The following is a 17,325-nucleotide window of genomic DNA, read 5'->3' on the forward strand; positions in this document are numbered from 1 at the left end:
AGCTCAGCAGCAGTGGCAACGATGCAGAGCTCACCTCGATGTCCAAAGAGGAACTGAGATTCAAACTGCCCAGACAGGAAAATGAAAATGAATTCAAATTTTCCCGGGGGTGTGGCTGGTCAGAGCATCCGAGCTCGGACTGCTGTCCAGAGCGTCAACAGAGTGGTGCACTGTGGGATAGCTCCCGGAGCTATTAGCGTCGATTTCCATCCCCACCTAGTCTAATTCGATATGGCCATTTCGAATTTAGCGCTACTCCTCTCGTTGGGGAGGATTACAGAAATCGATTTAAAGAGAGCTCTATGTCGAACTAAATGGCTTCCTGGTGTGGACGGGTGCAGGGTTAATTCGATATAACGGCGCTAAATTCGACATATTTTTGTAATAATGTTTTAGACGTTTTATGTGCATGACTGAGGGCAGGTCTACATTACAGCCTAAGTCGATATAACTTACGTCGCTCAGGGGTGTGAAAAAGCCCTCCCTCCCACCGACATAGCTTCTATTTCTTGCCGAGGTGGAGTAATTATGCTGACTGGAGAACTTTCTCCCACTAGCGTAGCGCGTCTTCATCAGATGTGCTACAAAGACGCAGCTGCATCTGTGCAGCTACACCAGTGTAGCGCTGTAGTGTAGACTTGCCCTGAGTCTTGCCTCTGTCACTGCTGGAGCTCTCAGAGCAGCATTACAGATGAGCCATACTGGTGTCATGTCAATGCTAAATGCATCAGTTTTATTCAGAAAGGTTCCAACTCTTGAAACCTTCTCTCTACTAATTTACAGAGTCTTGTGCTCATGCTGGGGGCTTATTATCACATGCAGAGCGCAATAAGAATACTTCTAAAGCCTATTACAGCTCAGCTTGTTTAAAACATTCTTCTATGAAATTGGATTCATATTATTTCCATAATTTACAACTGAGAGGGGAAAGCATGTCCAAACTAAGACAGGCTGTTTCTCTACTTATGAGGGATTCCATCATGGCACTGCAGAAAAGAGAAACTATGTTGATAAAGGAAAGACAAGTATTTGGAATATCAGAGATCATTTGTGGTGTAGTCTTTTACTAAGTGGTGTTTGAATGCCATGGCTGAGGATAAATTTTTCGTTCACACTGTAAAAGCAAAGGAGAAATCTGCAATGTGTCTAACGTAACTGGCTAAGAGTTACTTTTAGATTGTGAAAATAAGTCATCAGTTTCTTTGAACCGATTAATATAAAATAAAGTGACTTTTGTGGTGCCAGTCCAGTTCTTAGTGGTCGGGTGCCTCTTATCACAACATAACAGTATCCTAAGTGGCATGATTGTGTTCCCCTTTTGTAATTGTTAAGCAAAGATGTCAAGGCCTAAATGAGCCTGAAGAATGAACCACTCTTTCAAATCTGGAAGTAGTCCCATCAGAACAGGGTTGAGATATGTTGCTGGGACTTGTTAGGGATAAGTAGATGAAGTTGGTCTCCAGCATTGTCCTCTTTATTGTCATTGACTTCACTGGGAAATATTCTAAAAATAAAACAATACATAATGAGACTAATGTTCAGCATCCTTCCATGCCCCTTGGGAGGACTATGTTTCACATCTTGCTGTACAGTGTGTCTCTCTGATATATAATATGCTCTTCTATAGGATTTTGTTGTTGTTGTAAACTAGTAGGAACTCTTAATCAGAGTCCTGACTAATTAGTCCTTTGTAACAGGCACAGATAAAATGCGATCATTTTAAACAATGTAGTCATTGATTTTACTTCTAAAGATATTGCTTCATTAAATACCTAATCTTTTTCAGACACCCAGAGCATGTGAAAACTTCATCAAGCTATGCAAGAAGAACTATTATGATGGAACTATTTTTCACAGATCAATTCGTAATTTTGTGGTGAGTATTGAACAAATGCTACATAATGCACAATAGATTTTGTCACCCTCATTCCCCCGAAATAGGAGTTGAATATATTAGATGTGTTAATTTAAAATTCTAGTTACTTCCTGGGAGCAAGTAGGTGTACACTAGAGATGGTCATGAAAAATGTATCTTGAAAACAAGGATTATCCTCGCATAGTGAGGGCAAGATGTATAAATTTGATCACCTAGCAGCTGTCACTGAAGAGTACTGTCACTCAGAGCCTGATTCAAAGCCCATTGAAATGCCTGATTGGCCAGACTCCCATTGTCTTCAGCAAGCGTTGGATCTGGCCATTAGTGCATAGAGCTCAAAACCCTGATCTGGGTGGGTAATATCTCAGCCCATTTAAATCCCATTCAGCTGACACTTGGTTTACAAGATACATATTTTTACATCCAAAGTATCTGAACTTCATTTAGTGAGGTTCACAGCCCTAGCTGATCAAGTATCAGAGGGGTAGCCGTGTTAGTCTGAATCTGTAAAAAGCAACAGAGGGTCCTGTGGCACCTTTGAGACTAACAGAAGTATTGGGAGCATAAGCTTTCGTGGGTAAGAACCTCACTTCTTCAGCCCTAGCTGAAACAATCAAGAAGTCAGTTTCTGAGGGACTTCTGGGACTGATCTCTGTGGTTTGTTATACAGGTGTTAGAGAAAACCAGCTAACTCTTGAAGGTTTGTTTGGGTTTTCATTGAACTGGAACCTCCCGGGGGAACCTGCCCCAAGGTGTGCCCTCTCTCCATACAAGTCATGGAAATCCACCTCCTTTCTTACCTCTTTGGTTGAGGACAGCTGTTGGAGAGGAAGTAAAGTATGCTGGCTTGGGGAGAGAGGGTTTCCCAACCGAAGACTCAGTCCTACAAGGTGCTGAGCACTCTGCTCCAATCCATCAAATCACTGAAGTACATGCTTACAGTTAAGCATGTGAGTAGTCCCATTGACTTCTGTGTAACTGCTCTCATGATTAAAGTTAAGCACGTGCTTAAGTACTTTGGATTGGGGCCCAGAGTGCTTAGCATTGTGTAGACTCAAACCCAAGTGAATAACCTCAGCCTGTGTTTGTGAACTTCTATAAGCATGGGTCAGGTTTCATGAAGGTATCAAACCTTAATCTCACAGCAAAGGTTTTCGGAACCTGTTTATTTAAGAGACTCGTTTAGTGACCCATTCTGATATTCTGAAAAAAAAACATGTTTTATAATGTGAGATTTAATTTTGAAAATTAAAACAAAAATTTAGTTTTGGTTACTAGCCATGCCAAGTAAATAGTTCACCTGCTGCATTTTTAGTTTTGAATGAATGATTGTTTCAAATGTCACCGTTGTGACACCTCATTAGTATGCCAGCTCCTTAAAATGCATGGAAAGATGCTGATTTGCATAGGTCTTAAAATCAAACCATTATAATGATGCTACTCCCACTCAAACAGTTTAGGGCAGTTTCTTTCAACCTTTCCAGACTACTGTACCCTTTTCAGGAGTCTGATTTGTCTTGCATATCCCCAAGTTTCATCTCACTTAAAAACTACTTGCTTACAGCACACTCTTACTGAAAAAATGCTTACTTTCTCATTTTTACCATATATTTATAAATAAATAAATGTCAATATAAATATTGTACTTAAATTTCCGTATATAATATATAGAGCAGTATAAAGAAGTCATTGTGTGAAATTTTATTTTGTACTGATTTCATTAGTGCTTTTTATTTAGCCTGTTGTGAAACTAGGCAACTATTTAAATGAGTTGATGTACCCCCCTGGAAAAGCACTGTGTATCCCAAGGGGTATGCGTACTCTTTGTTGTAGGGTTACCAGATGTCCCGATTTTATAGGGACAGTCCCGATTTTTGAGTCTTTTTCTTATATAGGATCCCATTATCCCCCGTCCCGATTTTTCACACTTGCTGTCTGGTCACCCTACTTTGTTGAGAACCACTGGCTTAGGGCATTGCAGACGTTCCCTTAAATAGAACAAAATATTGTAACTAGTTTTGTAACACAGGGCTTGTCTATGCTACCCGCCAGATCGGCGGGCAGCGATCGATCAGTGGGGGTTGATTTATCGTGTCTAGTATAGATGTGATAAATCAACCGCTGAGCGCTCTTTCATCGACTCCGGTACTCCACCAGAACGAGAAGCACAAGCGGAGTCGACAGAAGAGCGTCAGCTGTCGACTTACTGCAGTGAAGACACTGCGGTAAGTAGATCTAAGTACGTCGACTTCAGCTACGTTATTCATGTAGCTGAAGTTGCGTATCTTAGATCGACCCCGGCCGGTAGTGTAGATAAATCCTTACTTTCTGAAGCCCACTGAAATCGATAAGAGTCTTTCCAGTGACTTCAGTGACCTTTAGATTGGGTCCTGTGATCCTAAAAAAAGAAAGTGACTTCTCCATTTGGCAGCACTGTGTTCCTAGGTTTATGTTTGATATCAAAATTAAAATGGTGCTTTCACCATGATTTTTAGCTAACTTGCACGCTCCCTCTGCTGACTTTGGAGCAATAAAATCCAAAATATTGTTTTTGTATAGGTCCTACATAAACAATGGATATCTTGGTTGGTTGGCTTCATTTGGGGATTTTTCTTACAACTCATAAAATGAATATAGTGCCAGAAAGGTGGAAGCAAGTGCAGAAAGCTCTTTTTTTTCTTGCTGGTGCTTTGATTGCAAAACTAAACACTTTTCAAACTTTAAATGCAGTGCATCATCAACTGGGTAACTTAGGGCACAGCAGATGATCAAAAAGATATTTTTCCATTAACCTGTACAAGACACAGTTCATTTATTATTCCTTGTTTGTCCACAGGAGTCCTGTTATTGTTATAAACCTGTCACTCTGCTAGATGATTTTCCAGGAGCATATGACAACCAACTGATAAAAGAAGCCCCAAACTAGTTGTAATAGTTTTCTGTTTACTAGCTTGCCCAACACACCATTTAGAAGTAAGAAAAGTTGAGCAGAATTTCTCTCTTGTGAAAATATTTTATTTCTCGTATCTAAATATTAGGCATATTTTACTATAGTATACTATAGGTTATAGTATTGTTTTGTTTTTAATTCTGCAGATCCAAGGAGGTGATCCTACTGGAACAGGAATGGGTAAGTGTGTGTGTGTGTGTGTAAATACAAAGTGCTGTATAAAGACGTGTTATTGGCTGGTTTGTATTGAGAGCGAGAGAGAGAGAATTTCCAGTTCAGTGTGCTGGGATTGTGTTATAAGAAGGAAAAAATATTATGCACTAAAGGAAGGTTCTCTCTTTATTCCATATTAATGAAATGTTAGAAACCTATTGAGGCCTAGTAAGTGGCCAAATACTGTTCATTTCCCCCAAAATTAATCCCCTTGTTAGGCCCTGCCTCTTCCCTTTTTGTTTCTTACTTCTAGGGATCACTTTGTTACTACTTTTTCCTGCCTGTTCTTCTTTCCTAGCCTCTGTGATCTAGATACAATGGTGATAGCCGCTGTAGAGATGCAAATAGATTAGAATAGACATATATGAGAGTTGCTCCTACTACTGCAGTGAAGGCTCCTCCGGGCATTGACCATCCTGTTATGTATAAGATACATTATGAGCTTACCTGCTGCTGTAAATTGGCTCTCCGCACACCTGTACAAGTCAGTTTTGCCTGCTCATTACCAAATGTCATCCAGCCTTCACAGCTGCTTGTCAGGCAGGCCCCAGGAGTTCCCCCACATTCTGTTCTACTGCTAAGTTACACGTGTGCTGCTTACCTATACACACACAGTGTATTCCTGTGCTCACACAATCTATTCATCCAAAGGGATGTCTATGTAATTGTTAAATATTGTTGTATGTAGTATTTACTTATCAATTCAGATATATTTGGACTGGCCAAGACTCTACCCCTAATGAGCATAAAAATTAATGAAGGATTATGCAACTGCTGGATCAGAGTGGTTAGGGATTCTGTGTTTTGAGTGCTGAAGCCCATTGAAAAGATCTGTTACTTATTATATGTTTTGTTACTCTTGGACTGTCTAGTGAAATATGTTCTGATGCCATTAGAAGATGACTATTGGTTTGAAGGTACCTAAAGGCATAATTAGGAACATCTTTAAAAGAGAGAAATGAAAGAAGTGCTAGGGGACTATAGAGGTACTTAAATGGGGTAGTGCTGTACCCCAGTAGCCTTTCACTTCTATAGGCAGGAGTTCAAATCTTGTTGTGGAATGAAAATGGACTTAGTGGTGTCATTCTAAGCTCCATTTGTGCAAATCATAAAATTACCATGAAATGCAGCACAATTAACAATCTGTAGAAGAGAGGTCTAAAGCTGGCAAAGCAGTTACGTTGAAGGTTAGGAATGAGTTGCAATTTTGAATGAAAGTTAAAAATTTAATGCAAATAAGCCAGGGGGGAAAATCCGTAATGTGTATCCTTTCATTTTAGAAAAGAGTTTGATAGAAGGATGGAATCCCAAACCAGAAAGAACAGTCTCTGATTTTTTTCATCTTGTTTGCTTCTATTTACTTCATTTTAATTGGATCTGAATCTACTATAGACCTAGGGGTCCTGCCTGAATTTATAAAGCCTGTAGCAGTCCTCATAAAACTGTCAGTTTATACCCAAATGGCTCTGACAGTGCCAGCAGCTCTTCAAAAAGTTGCTCTAGTTCAGGAGAATCCAGACATTGCAGAAATCAACTTTTCAAATAAAGAAGCAACAAGACCACCTGCGTAGTCTCTACGGTCTCTACCCAGGCCTTTTCCCTGCACAGGGAGGATGAACGAGAACACCACTTGCGCCTCAAACTCCTTTATCCTTCTTCCCAGAAGGATCTGCTCAAGGTCATTCTTGGGAGTATCATTGGTGCCCACGTGGAGAAGCAGGAAGGGGTAACGATCCGAGGGCTTGATGAGTCTCGGCAGTCTCTCTGTCACATCATGAAACCTAGCTCCTGGCAAGCAGCAGACCTCTTGATTTTCTCGGTCAGGGCGGCAGATAGATGACTCAGTCCCCCTGAGGAGGGAGTCCCCGACCACCACCACCCTCCTCCTCCTCTTGGGAGCGGTGGTCGTGGAACCGCCATCCCTAGGACAGTGCATCTCATGCCTTCCAATCGGAGGAATCTCCTTCTGTTCCCTTCCCTCAGATGTATCATCTACTCCACTCTCCGCATCAGTATCTGTGGAGAGAACATGAAAACGGTTGTTCACCTGTATCTCCATTGCTGGTACATGGACGCTCCTCTTTCTTCTTCTGGAGGTCACATGCTGCCAATTTTCTTCACCGTCCCTTAGTCCCCTCTGCGCAACCTGCTCCGATTCTTCAGAACGTTGTGCCTGTAGAAGCATATCCTGACGTCTGCCCAGGAAATCTTCATTTTCTCGTATGCAACACAGGGTCGATACTTGTTTCTCCAGACCTCGAACCTTCTCTTCCAATATGGAGACCAGCTTGCACTTTGTACAGACAAAGTCGCTTCTGTCCTGAGGAAGAAAGACAAACATGGCACAACCTGTGCAGGTTACAACTGAACACTCAACTTCCATATCACCTTCCTTCTAAGAGCTTCCTCAGCTGTTGCAGCAACTCACAGAAGTCCGCGAGATGTAAGGCTCAGTGGGCTCTCCGCAGGCGAACTCCCAGGCAAACTCCCTCTGTTAGCCTCCGCTGTTTGCCGCTCAGCTGGTTCGCTGCTGACTGCCTTTTTATACCGGTCAGGCCCACTCAAGGCCCACCTGGAACAAAGCACTCCCAATTCACACTGTTCAAACAATCAAGCACACTGTCAAACTGACAAACTGTCCCCTGCAACAGACACTCAGATACTCACCAACACAGCCCCCCTAATGCAGCACTTAGCGTACCTCCTCTCTGATAGATCCCAGGCAAACTCCCTCTGAGAGAAAGCTTTGGATTCTTTAACCATGGGATGGTGTTCCAAGAAGGAGGAGTGCTAGGCAGAGATGGGCTCCACCTAACGAAGAGAGGGAAGAACATCTTCGCAAGCAGGCTGGCTAACCTAGTGAGGAGGGCTTTAAACTAGGTTCACCGGGGGAAGGAGACCAAAGCCCTGAGGTAAGTGGGGAAATGGGATATCGGGAGAGTGCAAGAGGGGAGGACTCCTGTCTCAGACTGAGAAAGCGGAACAATCAGCGAGTTATCTTAAGTGCCTATACACAAATGCAAGAAGCCTGGGAAACAAGCAGGGAGAACTGGAAGTCCTGGCACAGTCAAGGAACTATGATGTCATTGGAATAATAGAGACTTGCTGGGATAACTCACATGACTGGAGTACTGTCATGGATGGATATAAACTGTTCAGGAAGGACAGGCAGGGCAGAAAAGGTGGGGGAGTTTGACTGCTCAGAGCTCCGGTATGAAACTGCAGAAAAACCTGAGAGTCTCTGGATTAAGTTTAGAAGTGTGAGCAACAAGGGTGATGTGGTGGTGGGAGTCTGCTATAGACCACCAGACCAGGGGGATTAGGTGGACAAGGCTTTCTTCTGGCAACTAGCAGAAGTTACTAGATCGCAGGCCCTGGTTCTCATGGGAGTCTTTAATCACCCTGATAGCTGCTGGGAGAGCAATACAGCGGTGCACAGACAATCCAGGAAGTTTTTGGAAAGTGTAGGGGACAATTTCCTGGTTCAAGTACTGGAGGAACCAACTAGGGGCAGAGCTCTTCTAGACCTGCTGCTCACAAACTGGGAAGAATTAGTAGGGGAAGCAAAAGTGGATGGGAACCTGGGAGGCAGTGACCATGAGATGGTCGAGTTCAGGATCCTGACACAAGGAAGAAAGGAGAGCAGCAGAATACGGACCCTGGACTTCAGAAAAGCAGACTTTGACTCCCTTGGGGAACTGATGGGCAGGATCCCCTGGGAGAATAACATGAGGGGGAAAGGAGTCCAGGAGAGCTGGCTGTATTTTAAAGAATCCTTATTGAGGTTGCAGGAAAAAACCATCCCAATTTGTAGAAAGAACAGTAAATATGGCAGGCGACCAGCTTGGCTTAACAGTGAAATCCTTGCTGACCTTAAACACAAAAAAGAAGCTTACAAGAAGTGGAAGCTTGGACAAATGACCAGGGAGGAGTATAAAAATATTGCTCAGGCATGCAGGAGTGAAATCAGGAAGGCCAAATCACAATTGGAGTTTCAGCTAGCTAGGGATGTTAAGAGCAACAAGAAGGGTTTCTTCAGGTATGTTAGCAACAAGAAGAAAGTCAAGGAAAGTGTGGGCCCCTTACTGAATGAGGGCGGCAACCTAGTAACAGAGGATGTGGAAAAAGCTAATGTACTCAATGATTTTTTTGCCTCTGTCTTCATGAACAAGGTCAGCTCCCAGACTACTGCACTGGGCAACACAGTATGGGGAGAAGGTGACCAGCCCTCTGTGGAGAAAGAAGTGGTTCGGGACTTTTTAGAAAAACTGGACGAGCACAAGTCCATGGGGCCAGATGCGCTGCATCCAAGGGTGCTAAAGGAGTTGGCGGATGTGATTACAGAGCCATTGGTCATTATCTTTGAAAACTCATGGCGATCTGGGGAGGTCCTGGATGACTGGAAAAAGGCTAATGTAGTGCCCATCTTTAAAAAAGGGAAGAAGGAGGATCCGGGGAACTATAGGCCAGTCAGCCTCACCTCAGTCCCTGGAAAAATCATGGAGCAGGTCCTCAAGGAATCAATTCTGAAGCACTTAGAGGAGAGGAAAGTGATCAGGAACAGTCAGCATGGATTCACCAAGGGCAAGTCATGCCTGACTAACCTAATTGCCTTCTATGAGGAGATAACTGACTCTGTGGATGAGGGGAAAGCAGTGGATGTGTTATTCCTTGGCTTTAGCAAAGCTTTTGATAGTCTCCCACAGTATTCTTGAAAGCAAGTTAAAGAAGTATGGGATGGATGAATGGACTATAAGGTGGATAGAAAGCTGGCTACATCGTCGGGCTCAATGGGTAGTGATCAACGGCTCCATGTCTAGTTGGCAGCCAGTTTCAAGTGGAGTGCCCCAGGGGTCAGTCCTGGGGCCGGTTTTGTTCAATATCTTCATTCATGATCTGGAGGATGGCGTGGACTGCGCTCTCAGCAAGTTTGCAGATGACACTAAACTGGGAGGAGTGGTAGATACGCTGGAGGGTAGGGACAGGATACAGAGGGACCTAGACAAATTAGAGGATTGGGCCAAAAGAAACCTGATGAGGTTCAACAAGGACAAGTGCAGAGTCCTGCACTTAGGACGGAAGAATCCCATGCACTGTTACAGACTAGGGACCGAATGGCTAGGAAGCAGTTCTGCAGAAAAGGACCTAGGGGTTACAGTGGACGAGAAGCTGGATATGAGTCAACAGTGTGCCCTTGTTGCCAAGAAGGCTAACGGCATTCTGGGCTGTATAAGTAGGGGCATTGCCAGCAGATCGAGGGACGTGATCGTTCCCCTCTATTCGACATTGATGAGGCCTCATCTGGAGTACTGTGTCCAGTTTTGGGCCCCACACTACAAGAAGGATGTGGAAAAATTGGAAAGAGTCCAGCGGAGGGCAACAAAAATGATTAGGGGGCTGGAGCACATGACTTATGAGGAGAGGCTGAGGGAACTGGGATTGTTTAGTCTGCAGAAGAGAAGAATGAGGGGGGATCTGATAGCTGCTTTCAACTACCTGAAAGGGGGTTCCAAAGAGGATGGATCTAGACTGTTCTCAGTGGTACCTGATGACAGAACAAGGAGTAATGGTCTCAAGTTGCAGTTGGGGAGGTTTAGGTTGGATATTAGGAAAAACTTTTTCACTAGGAGGGTGGTGAAGCACTGGAATGGGTTACCTAGGGAGGTGGTGGAATCTCCTTCCTTAGAGGTTTTTAAGGTCAGGCTTGACAAAGCCCTGGCTGGGATGATTTAGTTGGGGATTGGTCCTGCTTTGAGGGGGTTGGACTAGATGACCTCCTGAGGTCCCTTCCAACCCTGATATTCTATGATTCTAAGACTCACTTTCATCAGGCCTACGTTTTTTAAAGACCTTAACTTGGTTCCAATCAGAAATAAAACATATTTGAAATACTTGATGTGACAAGAGCTGTTAGAAGTGCTAGGCTCCTATAGGACTCTCAAGCCTGTTTTGTGTGTGTACAGTCATTAAAATTATACAATTTAAACAACTGTGGGAGAAATCTTGAAGATTTGTTCTTGATTACCTAACAACTTCAGCACAACTGAGCGGTACAACCGCAGCAGATTTTAATTTCACAAAGCAACTTTTTGTCTGCTTAATTCAGTCATTATTTGCTATTGTCATCTAATTGTTACATTTGATCTTTTTATACTTCATTAAGCACTAATCATCTCTGATCATACTTATTATTTTTGATGCACATAGTGTGAGCAAACAGTTACAACTATTCTATTTCTGTTTCTGACAGTGCATTATGCATGCAGCCTTTCAAAAAAACAAGATTGAGATCGTCTTGCAGAATCTTTTGTCTTTGTTTCTGAGATGGATATATTGAGTTATGCAAAAACAAAGACATTTATTTAAAAATAAGAGGGTGGGGGGCAAAAACTCTCCAAGCTTCCTCCCTCTCTCTAATTATTTCGGCACATCATAAAGCAAATGAACAAGAAGTATAAAATAACTGTTTTGATACTCTTGAGAGCAGCAAGTTTAAATGCTATAATCAAAATATTCTAAACTCCCTCTCATTTGCAATTGATTAAATTGGGAAACCGCAGGGTTGTTTTTTCTGTTGCTTTCAAATGTGGAGTCATTGTATGCGAAGGGCCTGGGTTGTCGAACACAGCTGCAGTCCTGAGCGTCCGTTGTTTTGTTAGCTGCAGTGTTGTTGCTTAAAAATAACTGATTTAACATGAAATACAGCTCTAGTCTGCTCACAAAATGGCTTAATTCTGTTCTCTGAGTAGCTCTGAAAAAGGCCAGGATTATGTTTCAAACCAAAGCCTCTATGGTCTGTGTTATACTGGACGTCAGACTCATAGATTTCCACGGCTAGAAAGGACCATTGTAATCATTTGTCTGTTTTTAAAAAACCTAGACAAGGTTTTAATCCATAAATTGGAGCTTTTATATATTTCATTTCAGGGCAGTGAAACTATAATATTTTACAAATAAAATTAATCTGTATCTTAGAACTTTTTAAGTTCCTCACTAAGGAAACGTGTTGGCTTTGGTCAATTATTCCTTTATCAGAAAGCAACCAGATGATGGGGAAATCACAAAGGCTACAAACTGGAAAAACAAGTAAATCTTCTTAGTTGGCACCATATCTCTTTGGTGAGAAAACTGAAGTGTTTCATGAGAATACTGTTGAAAGCTCGGGTATTTTATTTGTGAAGCACATGCCAAAAATGCATAAGCACATGGGGGTAAAAATTTTAAAAAGGACGTAAGTTCCAATTTTAAGAAAGATTTAGGCACTTCTGAAAATTTTACTCATGACTTTGTTGCTGTGGCCCTTGTCTTTTTTGCAATATCTATTTGGAGACAGCAGAAAACAATTCAACAAAGAATAGCATTGAATTTTAAGACGCTTACGTTTGCTGCAAAGATGCCACCAGGAAGGCTGTTAGGAGAGACCAGTAGAAGGACAGTGGATGGGGCCTTACTGGTAGAAGAATTGGCAGATGTGAAATTCATGTGGTAGTGATCTTTTCATGGAAAAAGTGGCAAGTTCCATGCACTTAAAGTGAGGAACGATTGAAGGGGAATGGAGGATGGTTGGAGCAGGGAGTTCATAGTGTCCAACATTGAGAGTCACCAGTCCAGTTTAAAATTGTTTTTCAGCATTTTGGACGGAGTCTATACTTCACTACAGAAGGACGACATATCTGCAGTGCCCCTTATCCTGAGAATTACGAAAAGAAAGGAATTTTGGGTCTCAGCAGCAGATAGGTAGATGACGAGACAACTGTGTGGAGGTTGGAGAATCTCCAGTTTAGAGATGAGAGTTCAAACTCTGACCTAGAGATAACTGCAATGTTTTCTCCATCCAATGTTCAGAAGTGTAGTGTCTGGGCCAATTGCCTTAGGGAGTTAAAACAAGGCTCAGCTTAAGTTCAGAGTATTTAACTCTGTGTATGTGTTAAGTGAAGGGCCTCTGGCCTCCCCTCTCCACATTAGAAAAGTGCTCAAGATTGGCTAGTTAAAAAATAAGGGCTCGTGGAGCATGAGTGTTTATGCCCATTACCACTCTAATTAGCATTATCAGGAGTATGTGTAAATCCATGCTCATTATAGCTTGAGGCATTCCATATGATGGACTAGTTTCATTGTCCCAAGAGCTTGTTTGTTCAAGGTAGGTGTTCACGGGGGTTTCCTTGAGTCATTCTGTCAATTCTGAAACTTTCCCAACAGGCTCTATATCTGCATTAGAGAAATCTCAGAAAGTAGGAATGGTTTGTTTCAGTTCTTATTTAAGATCATACATTTTCTCTAAGTGAATTTTCAGACCTCTCTTAGGATTGGCCTCAACTTGTAAATCTCATACCATGCTTTGTAGAGTATGTAACACAGTGATGTCAACCTGGAGCTCATGTTCAAAGGAAGCGTTCAGCCTATGAATATTACTGTGGACTTTAAAAAAACCAAAATATATGATTTTAATGCCTTTAAATGTGAATTGCAAAGGTTGCACAATAAAATGTCCCAACTTGAGTGGGAGCAACTGGACATGATTAACTGGGATTTCACAAAAAGTTTTAAATTGTACTCCACTTTGCAGTTCTTCCCAAAATGAACTAGGCATATGACTTTAGGAATACAATTGATCAGCACTGAAACCAAAGGAGACTGCTTCCTGTAGGGATAAAAAAAGGCAGAATTTAGTCAGTATGAGTAGCTGGTTAAATTTTCCAGTTCTGCCAATATGAAAAATCAGTGGGAGTTAGATGCCTGACTGCCAGCCTTTGAAAATGTACTCCTACATTTCAAAAGTATTGCCAGTTATGCGTGTGTGTGTGTGTTTGCATAAAGCAAAAGGAGACATTAATTTCTTCAAACAGCATCCCTCCTGCCTCCGTCCTTCCCTTCCTGTCACTGTGACTTACAGGTTAATGAACTTGGTCTCTAATCAGAGTCACGCTAAGGGTATGTAATTCCCCGCTCGAGGAGACACATCCATGCTAGCTGTGATCAAGCTAGCATGCCAAAGATAGTGTTGTGGCAAAGTAACAGGAGGCACTAGCCGCCCGAAGTACTTACCTGTCTGAGACGGTAGGCGTGTACTCGGGCTGACTAGCTCCTTCCACTGTTCACACTGCCAGGGCTGCACTCTGGTTTTAGAGCACTAGCTCAATAAGAGTTAGCTTGGGTTTATCGCCTCACGCTGGGATTTACACCCTAGCTTGAAGTGTGGACAGAATGCAAACACCTTCCGCTGAGCATGTTGGGCCCCTAGTGTCTTTTAAACGTATGTACTGTTAGCTCATGCACTCCAGCTGACCTCTGCTGCTAAATCAGGGCCCCAAACATTTTAGAATTCATTTATGGAATTTTGTTGTTTCCTTCCCAAAACTTAGATTGGACCATTTTAAGTCCGTCAACTTTAGCTTACTTTGCCTCTGCTCTTTTGAGTTTGTCCGAAGATGGGTCTGCAAAGAACTTTGAACTGTTTTCATCCTTTTGAAAGTCCCTGAACCATTGATCAAATGAATCTCATCATTTTGATTGTGTTTAATATTGTCAGCACTTTTTCTTGAGCATTTGGTTGCAAGACACTTAACTGGTAAAAATCAGAAATCTGTTTGGATAACACTGAGAGACTAGCCAAGGGAAAAATCAGTGAAATAAACAAGCTTATTAAAAGCATGTTTGATATTTTGTGCCCTATATTTTCAAAGAATTCATGAGAGAGAGAGAAACTTTATTTCAAAGGCACTTAAATTGAACATGATGGAAAATCCAATCCATAGAGAAGACAATAGAGGCATCACTGTCATAGGCACCCTCTCTAGTGTTGGTCAGAGGGAGAGATTTCTAAATGCCATTAAGACTGGAGGAGAATTTACATTGGTTGATGATCCTGTTTCATGGTAGAGGCAAGAAGGAAGGACTTTACATCTCTTGACTTTTGAACAGTAGGGCATGAGAGGTGGCCATTTTCGACTGGTCCGCACCCAGTCCTCATCAATACGAGTTATACTCTTTGGGCTGCAAACTCTGCTTTATATCTGCTGGATGAAATCTGAGACGAGACTTGCAGCTTTGTCACTGTAAGAAGTTGAATGAGGAGTTTAGTGATTGCCTCTGATCTGTTATGGACAGGATGTTATGCGTTACTTTGGAACTTGATGACCAATTCATCTTTGGGAAACTGACTGTAAAATATGATGCACAGTAAATGTTCTCTCTCCTTGTTAGTGGGGATTACAATAACTCCAGTGCTTTTCCCTCCCCGCCAGACAGAAATGGGAAACTTTGTTTTGTCTTGTACATTAGAAATCTGGGTTCGTAGTGTGGTATTTTATCACGAACTAAGATACAGAATAAGTAGCCATGAATATTAGATAATTAAAATGACTAAAGCTGATCTAAGTTACTCTTTTTGCTATTTAATGGGCAACATGTTTATTGCAGTCTATTCATTTAATTGATTGTCATCTTTTCTGTAATTTTACTTGATGTATTGTTTCAAAGCCAAGTTAACAAAACCCAAACCAACCAAATCTTTACCCAGGCTGCTGCTTCGAAAAGAACCAAGTTTCTTACCTAAAACTCTTGAATTCAGTGCTAATGAAATGTTAGGGGTTCCCAGAGAAAGCTGAGTCCTGGGGCCCAGGTTTAATGTGGATTGCATTCAAACACCCCTGTTCTCCTCTGAATCCCACTGCTGACCTGCAGGCACCACTCACTAGCTATGGCAACATTTGGTTTTGGTTTCTGTCCTCAACTGACCTTTTAAGCAAATCTTGGAGGTTCTTAGGTCATGAACTGTGCAATGGCTAGAGTTTTTTTGTTTCATCTAATTAGATGGATTTCAGTCATTAAGCTAAGTAGATTTAATTTTTAGATTCTTTATTATAAAAAAAAAAAAAAGGGAGGGCACAGCCAGTTTACTAACCAATAGCAGTGACAGAGTAGTTGATACATTTATTCAAACCTCTCGATGTATTGGATGCAATTTCTTGAATGAAATACATCAGAAAAGAACATGTGTTATTTAAACTCCAGATTTCTTTGTCCTGTTTCTGTTGGGCTGTTTTCCCCCTGTTTCTCCAGGGCCTAGAGGAACTACCTGCATAGTACAGAAGATGTGTGGGACCATCTTAAAAACAACAGATGCCCCTGCTTCTCTTGGGCAATGGCTTTGAAAAGGTGCAGCATAAAACCTCGTCTGTCAAGCAAGCTGGATCTGAACAGTGGGGCATATTTTTGACACCCCTGCTTTAAGCTTTCATCAGTTTAAATTTATCTTTCAGCATGAAAACAATATGGATCAAATGCCTTAAAACAAGGAAATATTGAACCCAGACATTTATTTTGCAGCATTAAATAGCAGGCCGAAATCTGATAGTAGTTTTACCTTGACCAAAAATAATTTATATGATATGAAACTTGGAGTAACTCGTCCTTTTATTCCCCTCTCCCTGTCCCCCAAATAACAATAGCAGTTTGGGTGGTTTATTTTTTCCTCTGTGGCTGTGATATATGCATGGTTGGCTAATCCTAGAGGAATTAGAATAGAAGTAGTGCTGTCCTGTACTTTTCCCTTGTGTCTAGTAGAAACTGCACAATGTTCCCTGAGAATAAGGTTACTAGCACGCCCAGCTGCACTTGGGTTCCAGACATTGTTTACTTTACACTAAATCCTGCTTCCCAGAACTTGTAAAAGGCCAGCTTTATACATGCACATGTGTATAGGAGAGGACGTAAAAGTTCACCACAGCATAACCAAATTCAGTGTTTGGTCCTGAAGTAAATCTGCTGTACATTGCAGCTAGACCAGGAATCTTCTTTATAATCTAGATAGTAATGTGGCTGGAATTCCTGGCAGTTATCAGGTGGAAATGTTTCCTTCCCTGCTGCAGTCCTACATAATGGCATCTTGCAGGGTCTACACAGAGAAAAGGCATAGCCTGAAACTCCTTGAAGAGACCTGATATTCTGATGCCTTTGGCGGTTCTTAAATTCATCATTGCCTCTTCTAATTGCTGATGTGAAATGAATTAGATTTATTTCTTCATTTTATAATGTACTACATGAATGAAAGGTTTTTACCTCCATCCCTCTGCCATTCACTCACCTCTAGTTGCCCTTTAATTCTTGCACTTTCACAAGGACCTGCGATAACTCTGCCTCCTGAGTCTACAAAGCCACTCCTTGGTTTTGATTCTGATCTTGCATTGGTTTTACATTATTCCATTGGGAGGAAGACTCTAGCCCCCCCTTACCTTAAGCAGAGTTTTGATCTCATAAAGGGAGAAGTGCCAGAGACTCCATGAAG

The 17,325-nt window shown here is 41.9% G+C and overlaps 1 protein-coding gene across 1 annotated transcript in view; it reads left to right on the plus strand.

Annotated features, from left to right (window-relative positions):
* PPIL2 (peptidylprolyl isomerase like 2) overlaps positions 1-17,325 on the plus strand; it is a 135,433-nt gene that overhangs the window by 79,553 nt on the left and 38,555 nt on the right. Inside the window, exons 13-14 of the mRNA XM_026656924.2 lie at positions 1,787-1,876; positions 4,973-5,006. Coding sequence (XP_026512709.1) covers positions 1,787-1,876; positions 4,973-5,006 — 124 coding nt within the window. The remainder of the gene's footprint in view (positions 1-1,786; positions 1,877-4,972; positions 5,007-17,325) is intronic.

The sequence above is a fragment of the Terrapene carolina genome, unplaced genomic scaffold (genome assembly GCF_002925995.2).
Source record: "Terrapene carolina triunguis isolate 2854851 unplaced genomic scaffold, T_m_triunguis-2.0 Scaffold234, whole genome shotgun sequence".
NCBI classification, from domain to species: domain Eukaryota; kingdom Metazoa; phylum Chordata; order Testudines; family Emydidae; genus Terrapene; species Terrapene triunguis.